At 37.5% G+C, this 12,388-nt stretch overlaps 1 protein-coding gene across 1 annotated transcript in view; it reads right to left on the reverse strand.

The window, feature by feature from the left end:
• cntnap5l (contactin associated protein family member 5 like) overlaps positions 1–12,154 on the reverse strand; it is a 109,089-nt gene extending 96,935 nt beyond the window's left edge. Inside the window, exon 1 of the mRNA XM_053635076.1 lies at positions 12,076–12,154. Coding sequence (XP_053491051.1) covers positions 12,076–12,154 — 79 coding nt within the window. The remainder of the gene's footprint in view (positions 1–12,075) is intronic.
• Positions 12,155–12,388: the final 234 nt, after the last annotated feature.

Below are 12,388 nucleotides of genomic sequence, written 5' to 3' on the forward strand. Positions count from 1 at the left end.
AAATCTGTTTATTGTTGCCTGTGCACTGCCATATTGTTATAACGTCAGGTATGTTTATGTCAGAGGACTCAGGCCAGGTGGATGTTGCCCGAGTCCCTGACTTGGAAAACCCAAATTTCGAGTTTAATGACCATTCCATTGCACTTTTCCACGTTAGAGGTCCTTTTTTTTTTTTTTTTTTACAAGTTCTGATTACAGTGGATTGCAGCATTACTCTCTGTAAATCACCTGGAACATGCCCGCTCACTGTGCGCACAATTTATCCCATTGCATGTGCAAATCATCTCTCATTATTTTGGATCTAATTCAGGGTGTAAGCATGGGCTTGGTCTCATGATACATTTTTGCTTCTTGTTTTATTTTCTGTTTTCCATAGTCGTATTTTACTAGTAGTGTGAAAAACGAGAGATTTATTTATGAAAAAAAGAGATTTGGACATAAGTGCAAGCATTTTTATTTTGAAAGCAAACAGTCCAAAAACAGCAAGTTGATATTGAATCAGTATCTGAATCAGGCTGAGAGAGAGATCCAAAGACATGTAAATAAGGTTATAGCCAGTATTACAGAGAATTATTTAGTGAGTTGGCTTTCACTGATGTTCCTTTATTGTTACAAGTAACAAAGATGGCCAAACAGTGTATGTTAAAATTGTAATTGTATTTATCCTAATAACATCTCAGTTCTAAATTTCACCCTCTTTCTTCCTGACATCTCTTGTAAATCTTGTAACCAGCTTGCTTGTCCAATCTTTCCCTATTCTTCTGAGCATAATCTGTTCTGTAGCCATGTCTGTTAAAATGTTAAAAACACTATAAAATAAAAAAGGATTCAATGGCTCAATTAGTTACTTTTAATTGAGTAATCAGTTATATAATCATGTAATCAGTTGTAAACCTGATATAAGAATGACATCCCTTCTGGACTGTCAGTTTTCAGCTTGGACCTGAACTGACTGTAAAATAACATAAGATCAGCAGATCATGACGATGGTGCTTACTGAAGTGCAACACCTGTTCATTCCATTGGCAGCACACATCGAATTTGTGTCACTTGTGAGCTTTCTACTAGCTCAAGTGCACTATGGCACAATGGACACCAAGCAAATCTTAGTGGAGCTATTCATACAGTAGATTGTATTCAGGTAATATGTCCCAATTTCATTGCCATTCTTGCAATAAAACACTTGTATCCACTCAGCTCTGCTTTCTCATACCTGCAAGTACCTTTCAAAAGAATATTGGCATACTCTATAAATTATAAAAAAAAAAAAAAAAAGGGGTCATTACAAGCCATTTCTATGACATTATGCATGACTGCAGAAAATATATCCAGACAAAATAGCAAACAATCCATGCTGCAGAATTTGCTTGAAAATTCTTAAGTTAGTAGTTAATTAAGCATGACAGCATGTACCTGAGTCCTAGAGGAAAGGAACAAAAATACATCTGTTTGAGTGTCTAAAGTCTGTCTCATAGAATAGTGCACTGAAGGGATGCGCCACAAAGAACACATCAAAACAACAGAAGGATACTGCGGAGTTTCAATGTGACAGCTTTTCTGAGACAATCAATGAACAAAAAATAGCCTGCTATCTTATCATGAAGAGAAAACATCTACAAGTTGAATGTCTCACATGTTTTAATTGATGGCACATAGTAGGAGATACAAGTTAATCTATTAAGTAATCAATCTGATATTTTTAATTGAGCACTGAGGGTGTCATCCTCAGGACCAAATCTAACTAAAATAACACTAAAATACCACTACACCTGTCCTCTTGTAAATATTATTTTACTAGGAACAAAAATGCAGCTGAAATCATAATAATCCTTAACTACTCTGGAATGTTTGAAATTTCTTTTACATATTAATAAATAAGGAATAACACATGACAGACCACATGTCCACATCATGATAATCCACATCAGGCTGGCGTGATATGAAGTGGAGGACTGTTACCACATCAAAGTGGATTATTTTTATATAACAGCATGGTCCAAAGTGTGTTATTTACCTTATACTGCAGCAATTTGCCAACAAGAAGTTTGAATTAGTTACTGAATGTCGTCACATTATGGAACGTCCAGGAAGCAAGTTAGCTCTTGTTATCATTTACACTATAGCAGCTATAAACAGCTATTCCCTCACCAGTCACTCCTGTATTGTCTCTCTTAAAGTCAGTGAGACAAAAACATATGCGGTTGCTATATGACTGAGAACCCAGAAAGCATAACCTCCTCTGTCCTGTATTGTCTCCCGTGTTGTGAAACTTACTAACTGTTACAAAAAGTCTACTGTGCAGTTGTGGCTCAATGGTTAAGAGTCTGGGTTACAGAAGGCTGGGGGTTCAACCCCAAGCTGCTACTCTTGGGCCCTTGAAATAAGGCCCTTAACCCTATCTGCTCCATGGGCATCGTCTCTGGCTGCCCTTGCACTCTTATCCAAGCTGGGATATGTGAAAAAATTATTTCACTGTGCTGTAATGTATATATGACAAATAAAGAATTTATATATAGACAAATAAATGTTTTAATGATTATACATGTTTAATTTTTTTTATCTGTTTATTATCATTATTACATTATATTGAGCAGCCACCGTAAAAGTCCCTGTGACTGAGCTGTTACTATATGAATGATAACATATTGATAACTTATTATGATAATTTATAATGATAACTTATTATACTGGGGCTACAAACAGCCTATTTTTTCTGACTAGTTTAGTAAGGGTGTATTGAAGTTGGATCACAAGATCCAAGAGAATGTTTCAATATTGGTTCTGTTCAGTTTGTTTCTGTGCTGTGTGTGTTACACAAGTAATTGCACTTGTTAAAAATTTGACAGGAAGAAAAATTAAATTAAAATAAAGGAATTGCTGGCTTTACAATGCACTACAAAATGTTATCCAGCGATTATATCTTGAATATAGTAAAATCCATCCATCTTCTACCATTTACTCCGTCATCAGGGTCGCGGGGGAACCTGGAGCCTATCCCAGGGAACATCAGGCACAGGGTGGGGAACACCCTGGACAGGGTGCCAGTCCATCGCAGGGCACAATCACATACACACACCCATTCATACACTACAGACACTTTAGACACGCCAATCAGCCTACCATGCATGTCTTTGGACTGGGGGAGGAAGCCAGAGTACCCAGAGGAAACCTGGGTACTCTGGCTCCCTGCAGCACAGGGAGAACACGCAAACTCTGCGCACACACGGGAATCGAACCCCGGACCCTGGAGGTGTGAGGCGAACGTGCTAACCACTAAGCCACCGTGCGCCCTGAATATACTAAAATGCTTAAAATTCAAGCTTAAAATTTTCCTGTGAAATAGGCAGATAATTTAGCTAATTTAAGACGCAAAATTATTTTAATAAGAAAATTTTAAACTTGAAATTAGTAAAAAAAAATGTCTTTTTTTTTAAATCTCTTAGAGTACTCAAAGAGAGTAGCCTTGACATGCAATTAGAGAGTAAAAAAAAATCCATTACCTAGGCTAGTTAGCGTACATCAGATTTTCTTTTAGATGTTCTAAACGAACAAAGCAAGAACATCAGCATGTACATCAGCACAGTATGCTTTTCTAAAATCTCAGCTTTTTGTGTGCTGCAGCATTGTCTAGTGTTTTTCAAAAGAGTAAAGATGCTGCCTGCTATGATTGCTATTGTATGCAATCTGTTGTTGAATAAGCTTGCACAAGTAACAGCAGGACTAATGTCTGATATAGGGAAGATGTGTTCCATTAGATTAACCATAACATGCAAGTGAAATGTGTCTAAGCTTATTGTTTGCATCTTGTGATCATGAATATTTATTTCCTTGTCAGAATATATTTTCTGGTTTCTTCTTTTCATATTAACATCTATGAAACAATAACATTTACATAGAGTATTTCTTAAATGTGGTGCCAGGACCGATATTCTGCAAGTGACAGTGAAGTCAAAATAATAAGTGCTTCACAATAAGAATGAATATATCAAAATATTCATACAACTTTCTAGGTAGTAAGGTTGACAAATGACAAATACTTACAATATATTAATTTGATTATTATGCTAATTTTTCCCTTTTCCTCTGATATGAGTGTGAAAATATAAGAATAATAGATCACCTTAAATTTGGCTACTTTCTATTAATTCATTCAATATATTCATAGTACAGAATTTAGGTTCATATTCAGCATTTTTATCATACAACATTAGAAAAAACATTCCAACCCTTAAAGGCTTGTTGCTTTGTCCCTAAGTCTATTAGAGGTAGAACCTTTAGGTAGTTAAGAACCCTCAAAGAACCCTGCCCTTCCTCAGTGGTTCTCTGATGGATCTACTGTAGTTTCAACATTTTTAGCTGTATCTTTTCATACAAATGTATTATATATATATATATATATATATATATATATATATATATATATATATATATATATAGTGCACAACAATGTAGACTCAAAATAACATTTCTGCCCAGTCTTCTGAAGTTGCATCACAGTGCAGTGTGTTATTGTGATTAAGCACTTCAAGCAAGATGTCATCTTATGTGACCTCTCATATATCCTTGCTAGTTGCACTAGAACTCCTACACAGAGTTAGAAATGTGTGCTACAACCAAAAGAAGAAGAAGAAGAGGACATGTTTTTATTGTTTCTGATGTCTGTACTTGTGCATTCTAAGTGCACTTTGTGACATTGACTGAAAACAACTACGGAGTGTATAAAGAAATAAATAAGAGAACATGGAGAATAAGTAGAACAAGAGTTTTACTTGGTTTTATTCCAGTTTCCTTTGGAATGCTCTCCACTTGTTTCCTTACCAACTGCACTATAACAGGGTGTCCGCGGGTCCTTAAAAAAAGGCTTTAAAAAAGTCTTAAAATGTCTTAAATTCCTTTAGGCAAAAATAAGGCCTTAATTAGCATTAAAATGTCTTAAATTCACATTTCAAAGGTCTTAAAAACCGAACCGACCCTGTAAAGATTTAGATCTTATTTTTGTTTGTTGCTTTTTGAAATGGTAAACCCGTGTGACTGTGTTGCACTCAGAGTGTGTGCGGCTCATCAGTGTTTTAGAGCGGCTCGGTTCCCAGTAAATGCCGCTCCACACCAACTTCATCTCTGTCTGTGTTGTGAGTTTGAGTCGCTAATAACCTGCATTAGACACAACATGCGCCAGATTCATTTTAGTTTTACGTTAGAGTAATCGCAAACATTTTTGTGGGCAGAGGTTTATAGCATTTCACCTGATTGGTAATGAGAAGTGAATTAAAAAAACTGTTGCCAACCAAAAGGAGGTCTTCCTGTGGTTTTCTGCCAAAAAAAAGCCACAGGGTCTAACACATAATAGTGAATGAAGTCAGAAATACACTATTATTGTTATATTACTATTTGTTATTGTTAAGTATTATCCAGTGCAATAGTAATATTAGAAAATAGCAATGGTTTTTAATATTATATATATAAATATAATATAATATATATATATATATATATATATATATATATATATATATATATATATATATATATATATATAAATATAATATAAAAATTCTGACTGCCGTAATCCATTTCTCTCTATTTTTTTCCTCTCTTGGAAAGTCATGGAAAGGAAATACTGGATTTTTTTTTTCTTTCACTGTTGGAGCAAATGGTAATGCAAAAAGGATATTTGATATGGTCTCCCATATAACTCTATAGAAGTTTACCCAGAAATGGATGTATATGCATGAACACAATCCATTATAGCTGATGTATCGTGTAGCATGATTGAAGTGATGTGCAGGTCTTAAATTTTTTTTGGAAATGTCTTGAATATGGTATTAAAAAGTATTAAATTTGAAGTACTGATACCTGCAGATACCCTGTATGAGGACAGTCACTTGCAGATATTTTGAAGTGTGGGTGCTGCGGATACAGAGTAACTAATTTCTTAACCTTAGTAACGCCAACATGGCATAACTTGCTTATCTAAATTATTAAACTTTTTCAACTTTCCCAACCTTTTGGACAGGATGGTGTTCTGTTTCTTCTACCAGACCCTGGCAGAGTTGGTTGATTAACACAAATAATGCCCAAATTGTTTGTGACCAGAGCATCTTCGGCAGGCACTTACAGAACCCTGACCTCAGTGCAGCATAATGTTGATAGTGAAATAATGCAGGCTATTCATTACCATCCTCTGATTCTGTATTGCCACTGTGGGGAGTGGAATGTGCAGCAGACATGGCTGTGAAGCCCACTAGGAAGAAAAATGTACGCTTCATTGCCATGTTGCCACTGCAGGAACAACTAGAAACAAATAGAAGATGCAGCTGATCAGCTCCATGAAAGAGGAAGAGCGAGTGCCTTTACTGCATTGGGATGTAGAATAACGGAGCTGGCAGTGGCCAAAAGCCAAGTGCATGAGGCTTGATATCAGTGCCTTGGTTGAGAGACCAGTGGCCTCATTAGGTAAGCAATGTTTCTGAAATAATGTGGTCAAAGGTGGGATGATTTCCCTCTCTGCAACTGAAGCATTGTAGCTTAACATCTGGTCAGACATCTGGGCATACTGTTCACACGGCATCCTTTCCAGCTTCACCACTGGCCACCTCCAATCACAGCGGTCCACCTCAGAGAGGTGTAAGTCAGAAGCTAATTGGCTATATATTTCCTAGTTCTAAAAGAGACCCCTTCCTAGATCTGAGAGGCCTATGTGTCTTCTGACAACTGCCATTCACTGCTCTTCTGTATGTTACACATACCATATGTGACGCTAACAATGAACAAATTGGTTTGTGAGCATAGACTCTAAAGTTGCAAACCAATTCAGAGTCCTTCCCTTTGGGTTAACACCCATGGTGCTTACAGATTGTGTGAGAATTGCCTTAGAGCGCTGTGATGCCACCGTCTATATATATGTACTCCTTTATCTGAACAGTTGGCTGTATAGCCCCAACAGCTGTCTTCCTGTCTTTAGGAACCACCTATTGGCTGATTCAATCAGTCAATTGATGTGTTGTCTTGCAGCAAGCCTATACCTGATTATTCGCAAGGAAATTCAGCAAATTTCAGTAAATTTGGAAGAAATTTGGGACTTCTGCTAAAAGAGCTGAAGTCGATCTGTTTGCAAACACACATAAAACTCACTGACCAATGTGATTCACTGGCAAAGTAAAGACAGAGGCTTTTTTCTACCATGATGCAATGGCACACAGTTGACTGAATCTACAGCTGTATGCCTTTCCACCACTGTCATTGTCATGGATGACACTGCATTGCTTTTCATTGATTATGCAACCAGTGTCATTACTATACCAATTGGGTTAAACGAGCCATTGTTCTGCCTGATGTTGATGTTTCTAATGGGCCATCTATGCCTTCGACCCAACAGATTGGACCTGCTGCCCTGGTTGCACGGCTCACTGTGGCACAGGAGAACACACACCTAGAAAATATGTGCCTGGCCCATGGGAGGAACTCTAGCATGTTCACAAGAGTCAGACACATTCCTGTGAGTGTGCAGGTTCTGAGCATGGACCCACTGTCTTCCACCATAAACCATATTTTGGTGTTTTGCAGCATATGCTACAAGCATCTCTTTTGGGGTTCTACCTTAATACTGTATGTGGCAGCATTGTCTGCACAGCAGGTTGAATGTTTGCTGCTGGGAGTGCATCAACCACTCAAATCTTTTCTTAAAGGTGTGGAACATCTCTGATTTTCACATAAAACACTGATTCCACTCCAGGACCTGAACTTGATGCTAAGCTGTTTGTGCAACTTGAAATATGAAACAATGTAAGACGCAGGAATAAAGTGCCACTTAAGACAACTTTCTTTCTGACAGTCAATATGCTCAGATGAGTTGGCTAATTGTTGCATCATTGGTCAGCATGCAGTACCTGTGTTAGACTGGCTTTTAAACAACATGCTCTGGACAAATCCAGCATTCTTGCCAAAGGTACAGTATCGATGCCATGGTATATTAATAAACCTACTGACCAGTCAGGGCTCTCAAGTTACTGACCAGCTGTTTGTGTGCTTTGTGAAGCATCATAAAGGGGCTCAGCTGTCTAGACACAGGTTAGCCCATTGGGTCAAGGAAGTTATTATGCAAGCATACTTCAATGCAGGTCAAGTCATACCTTTCTAAAAATACTCATTAAATATCATTCAATGCAGCCTGTTTGACTTAAATTAAGTCTGTTTGACTGCTCCCTTGAATTGAATGGGTTTAATCTGTTGTAGAATATCTCTCCAATCTAAGTCACAAACTTACAGAGACAACGAGTTATAGATGTCAAAAGATCAAACTTTCTTTGTCTACCTTTGCCAGATATCACTGACTGAATCTTCCTTCATCTCAGACCATGTGCTCTGTGGTGATTTTTAATAACAATAGTATCAGAATTTTGAGTGATACCTATCCAGTAAAGAGCTGTATCTAGTTATGAGTACTGTCTTTTATTGTATGACAGGGGAAAGGCAAGTGGACAAGCACTGATGTAGAGGGTACCTTTTATAGATTGCATTTGTGGGGTCATGTTCATGGTCACAGTTATGGGGTGACAGCTTTGCTATTGTTACTCGGCAAGAAAATAAACAAATGGGAATACTCCTCTAGTTCCAAAGGAAACTGCCCTGGCAGTCTGCCACTCAGTCAGAGACCATGGTTGCATATGTAATATTTAGATTTTATAAGTATAACAGAATTAATATTTTTTTTGATTATTAATTATCAGATTATTATTTTTTAGATAATCTACCCTGTAAAGTATTTTTGCTATCATTTCCATTGTGGTTCATTGTCTTGGGCTCAAGATCTTTGCAGGAACTTGTTTGAGGCAAAGCCGTAATTACAGATGAAGACAGCTCAGGCATCTCAGGAGACATGCATGAATATATACTGTAGAGCTTCTGTCGAAAATTGTGGAGCTAGGATAAATTATACACCTTGCAGGGGAACTAGAATTCAAGGAAGATGGGCATTATACAGTGCCTAGCATATGTATTCACACCCCTTGATCTTTCCCACATTTTGTTGCTTTTCAAACTAATTGAAATGGACTTAATTGGAATTTTTAGCATTCAATTTACAAAGTATGTCTAACATTTGAAGCTGCAAAATGTTTCTGGGGAGACAAAGGGTAATTTAACAAACAAGAAAAACAGACACTGGCTGCATATCTATTCACCACCTGCAGTGCATAATTCATGCCTGATAATTCCGTAGCAAGATCCGGTCACCTCTCAGTTTTGAATTGCCTGGCTTCCAGAATTTATTTACATGGATCAAAGTACCTCTGCAACTTTTTTGTTTTTGAAAACAAAACACAGACTAATACAGACACAACTCAATGAGCTTAGTTAATTTTGACTATGCTTTATAAATTCTGAAACAGCAGAGAAAAAATGGGACATTGAGAGAAAACTGTTGTTCTCCATGGTGCTGAACCCTATCGTCACAAGGACAGCTTCAGCACGGGATCACAGACTGCTGTGATCATAGCCATGACTAATCATCATCTTGTGAGATATAGAAACTGACTGTGAATATCATGGCCCATTACATCTCTCACACAGATGTGGAAACATGTGTTGTGAAGATCAGACTCTGATAGATCGCTGTTCTTTAAATAAAACAGTGTGCTCACTCACACCTGATTGTCATCCCATTGATTGAAAAAAACCTGATTCTAATTTCACCTTCAAATTAACTGCTAATCCTAGAGGTTCACATACTTTTGCCACTCACAGATATGTAATATTAGATAATTTTCCTGAATAAATAAATGACCAAGTATAATATTTTTTATCTCATTTGTGTAACTGGGTTCTCTTTATCTACTTGTTGGACTTTTGTGAAAATCTGATGATGTTTTAGGTCAAATTTATGCAAATACATAGAAAATTCTAAAAGTCTCACAAACTTTCACGCACCACTGTACATTCATATTCATATTTATATTACTGTAGACTTACTCACTTATTGCTACCCTAATACTAATGCTACTGCATTTGACAAGGATACTCCAACACCTAATTACTCCAAGACAAGACAGAATAAGACGCCTTTAAATAACATATGGTTTGAGGCTCAATATAGCTTCCAAGAGTGGAAATACATACACAGTATAAGCTACTGCTATAAGCTACTGCTATAAGGTATAATCTATTGTCTAATACAGGGGTGTCAAATGGCAATTACGTGGGACTACTGGACCATCAGTATTTTTATCCTAGGTTATTTCTAAGTCATTCTAAATCATTTAATTATTCATTTCATTCAACTAGGCAGCGAATTAACAAGCTCTTAATTAACTTAATTTGGTTGAAAGAAGGAAAACATGATTCTCAGCCCGGCTGCTGCTCTCCAGGACTGTATACTATCACTTTATGTACTAGCATATATTGTCATTTTACCACACATACTTGTGGGGATATTTGGTCTCCACCAAGATATGACCCCCCCAACACACACACACACACACAGAGAGAGAGAGAGAGAGAGAGAGAGAGAGAGAGAGAGCTTTGATGTGCAAATGTTGCCTTCAAGTCGTGTCTGAAATATGAACGCACGTTAACGCACATATTTTTCCAAGTTGGTGGCGTGTCAATAACAAATATGAATGTAACGTTCTTTATTTTCTTTCAATAGGCTACAGCAAAAAAATAATCTTCTTGTGGTTGATGATAGGCTGCTAACAAATAAATTAAAACCAAGAGAAGTTTTCTCACGCCGTCAGATTTTTCGCCCACAGTCACTTGAACACACACACACACAGCACGTCGTAATTACTACCTCGGAACCCGTACGCACGAACTTCTGAGGAGAACTTGAAAGCAGCAAAAGATTGGCACTTGAGCGCCAGGCGCTTATCCGTTTAGCGCTGCACGCGCACGGCTTGGTAAGCGTTTTTGCGCGCTCTCTTGCCCACAAATGAGTTTATATGACATCATAAACGTGGGCATGAAAGTCAGTGAGCTCTCAAGGAGTAAAGCAGAGAGAAATGAAAAAAAGAGAGCAATTCTGCTTACTTAATTTATTGTACGATCTGTCTATTAATGTATAACTGGCCAATTTTCCCGAGATAGGCTTATACCTTCATATTCATATAACTGGTGGTTTATTCACATACTACCATACTATCATTATGATACTATTGCATTTGATGAGGATATACTCCTGACTACCAGTAATTACTCCAATACAGAATATGAAGGTTTACGAGAACATGCCTTTACAGTCAAACAAGCACATGAGTGTTCGCACACTATATAACATTAGTCCATTATACGGCATTGCCCTGCTGAAAGAAAAAAAAACAACAACAACAAAGCAGTAGATATCATCACAGAACTTCCACTGGTTTCTACTACAAATACCATTACAAACCAGCAGATAACCATTAAAACCATTAACTTAATGGTATCCACTAGATATAACATGTCACCAATAGAAGGCAACAAATTACCAGTAGCGACCCACAGGGACCATTACAGTTTCCATTAAAACCAGTACAATTCCCATTATAACCATTAAAACCATTACAAATTCTGAGGGTTTCTATCGTATTTAGTTTGTTTGTTTGTTTGTTTGTTTTTTCAGCAGGGTGGCCACATACCTTGCGCGAAATACAGTTAGAGGTTCTCCGCTGAGTTTCCTAAACAGATGACAGTATAGGATTTATTAAAGAATAATTTGGGGAAAAAAGAAGCTGAGCGGTCATGCACCGAGCTTGAGGAACAACTGAAACAGATGTGTGTGTGTGTGTGTGTGTGTGTGTGTGTGTGTGTATATATATATATATATATATATATATATATATATATATATTTTTTTAAAGAGTACCATGCTTTTCTCCTAATAAGCTCGTTAAGTATTATACAGTACCCTATACAATGCTAGCTAATGCCACTTTATTTCAAATTCAATTTTGACCAGACTTTTTTTTTATCCAGAATTTGCAGCGCGGAATATACGTACAGTCTAGCTGGAGGTAAATGAACACTGTATAAGTGGATACTCCTGCTCTTCATTCATAACACTCAGGATTTGGTATCGAAAGCACTTGAAAGAATAACACTCACAGCTGCTCGCGCCCAAAGCTGAAGTAAAAACACTGAGGGTGGTGATGAGGAACACGCTGATGGCGCTGTGGAATCCCATCGTTTATAAAGAACAGGCTAGTCCGCTTTAGAGCAGAACGAATCTCTCCAAAACACCTCGCCAACTCCAGCCTCTTGTGAAAATAGCTCAAAGACTCCCAAGTTTCTCTGTTCGTGCTACTTTCGTTCTGACACCTCACACACACGCATACACACACAAACACCGAGACACACACAGAGAGAGAGAGGATCACTGGACGCGCCACTGTTAAAGTGCTCTCTCTCTCTCTCTCTC

This window comes from Ictalurus furcatus, chromosome 10 (genome assembly GCF_023375685.1).
Source record: "Ictalurus furcatus strain D&B chromosome 10, Billie_1.0, whole genome shotgun sequence".
Taxonomy (NCBI): Eukaryota; Metazoa; Chordata; class Actinopteri; order Siluriformes; family Ictaluridae; genus Ictalurus; species Ictalurus furcatus.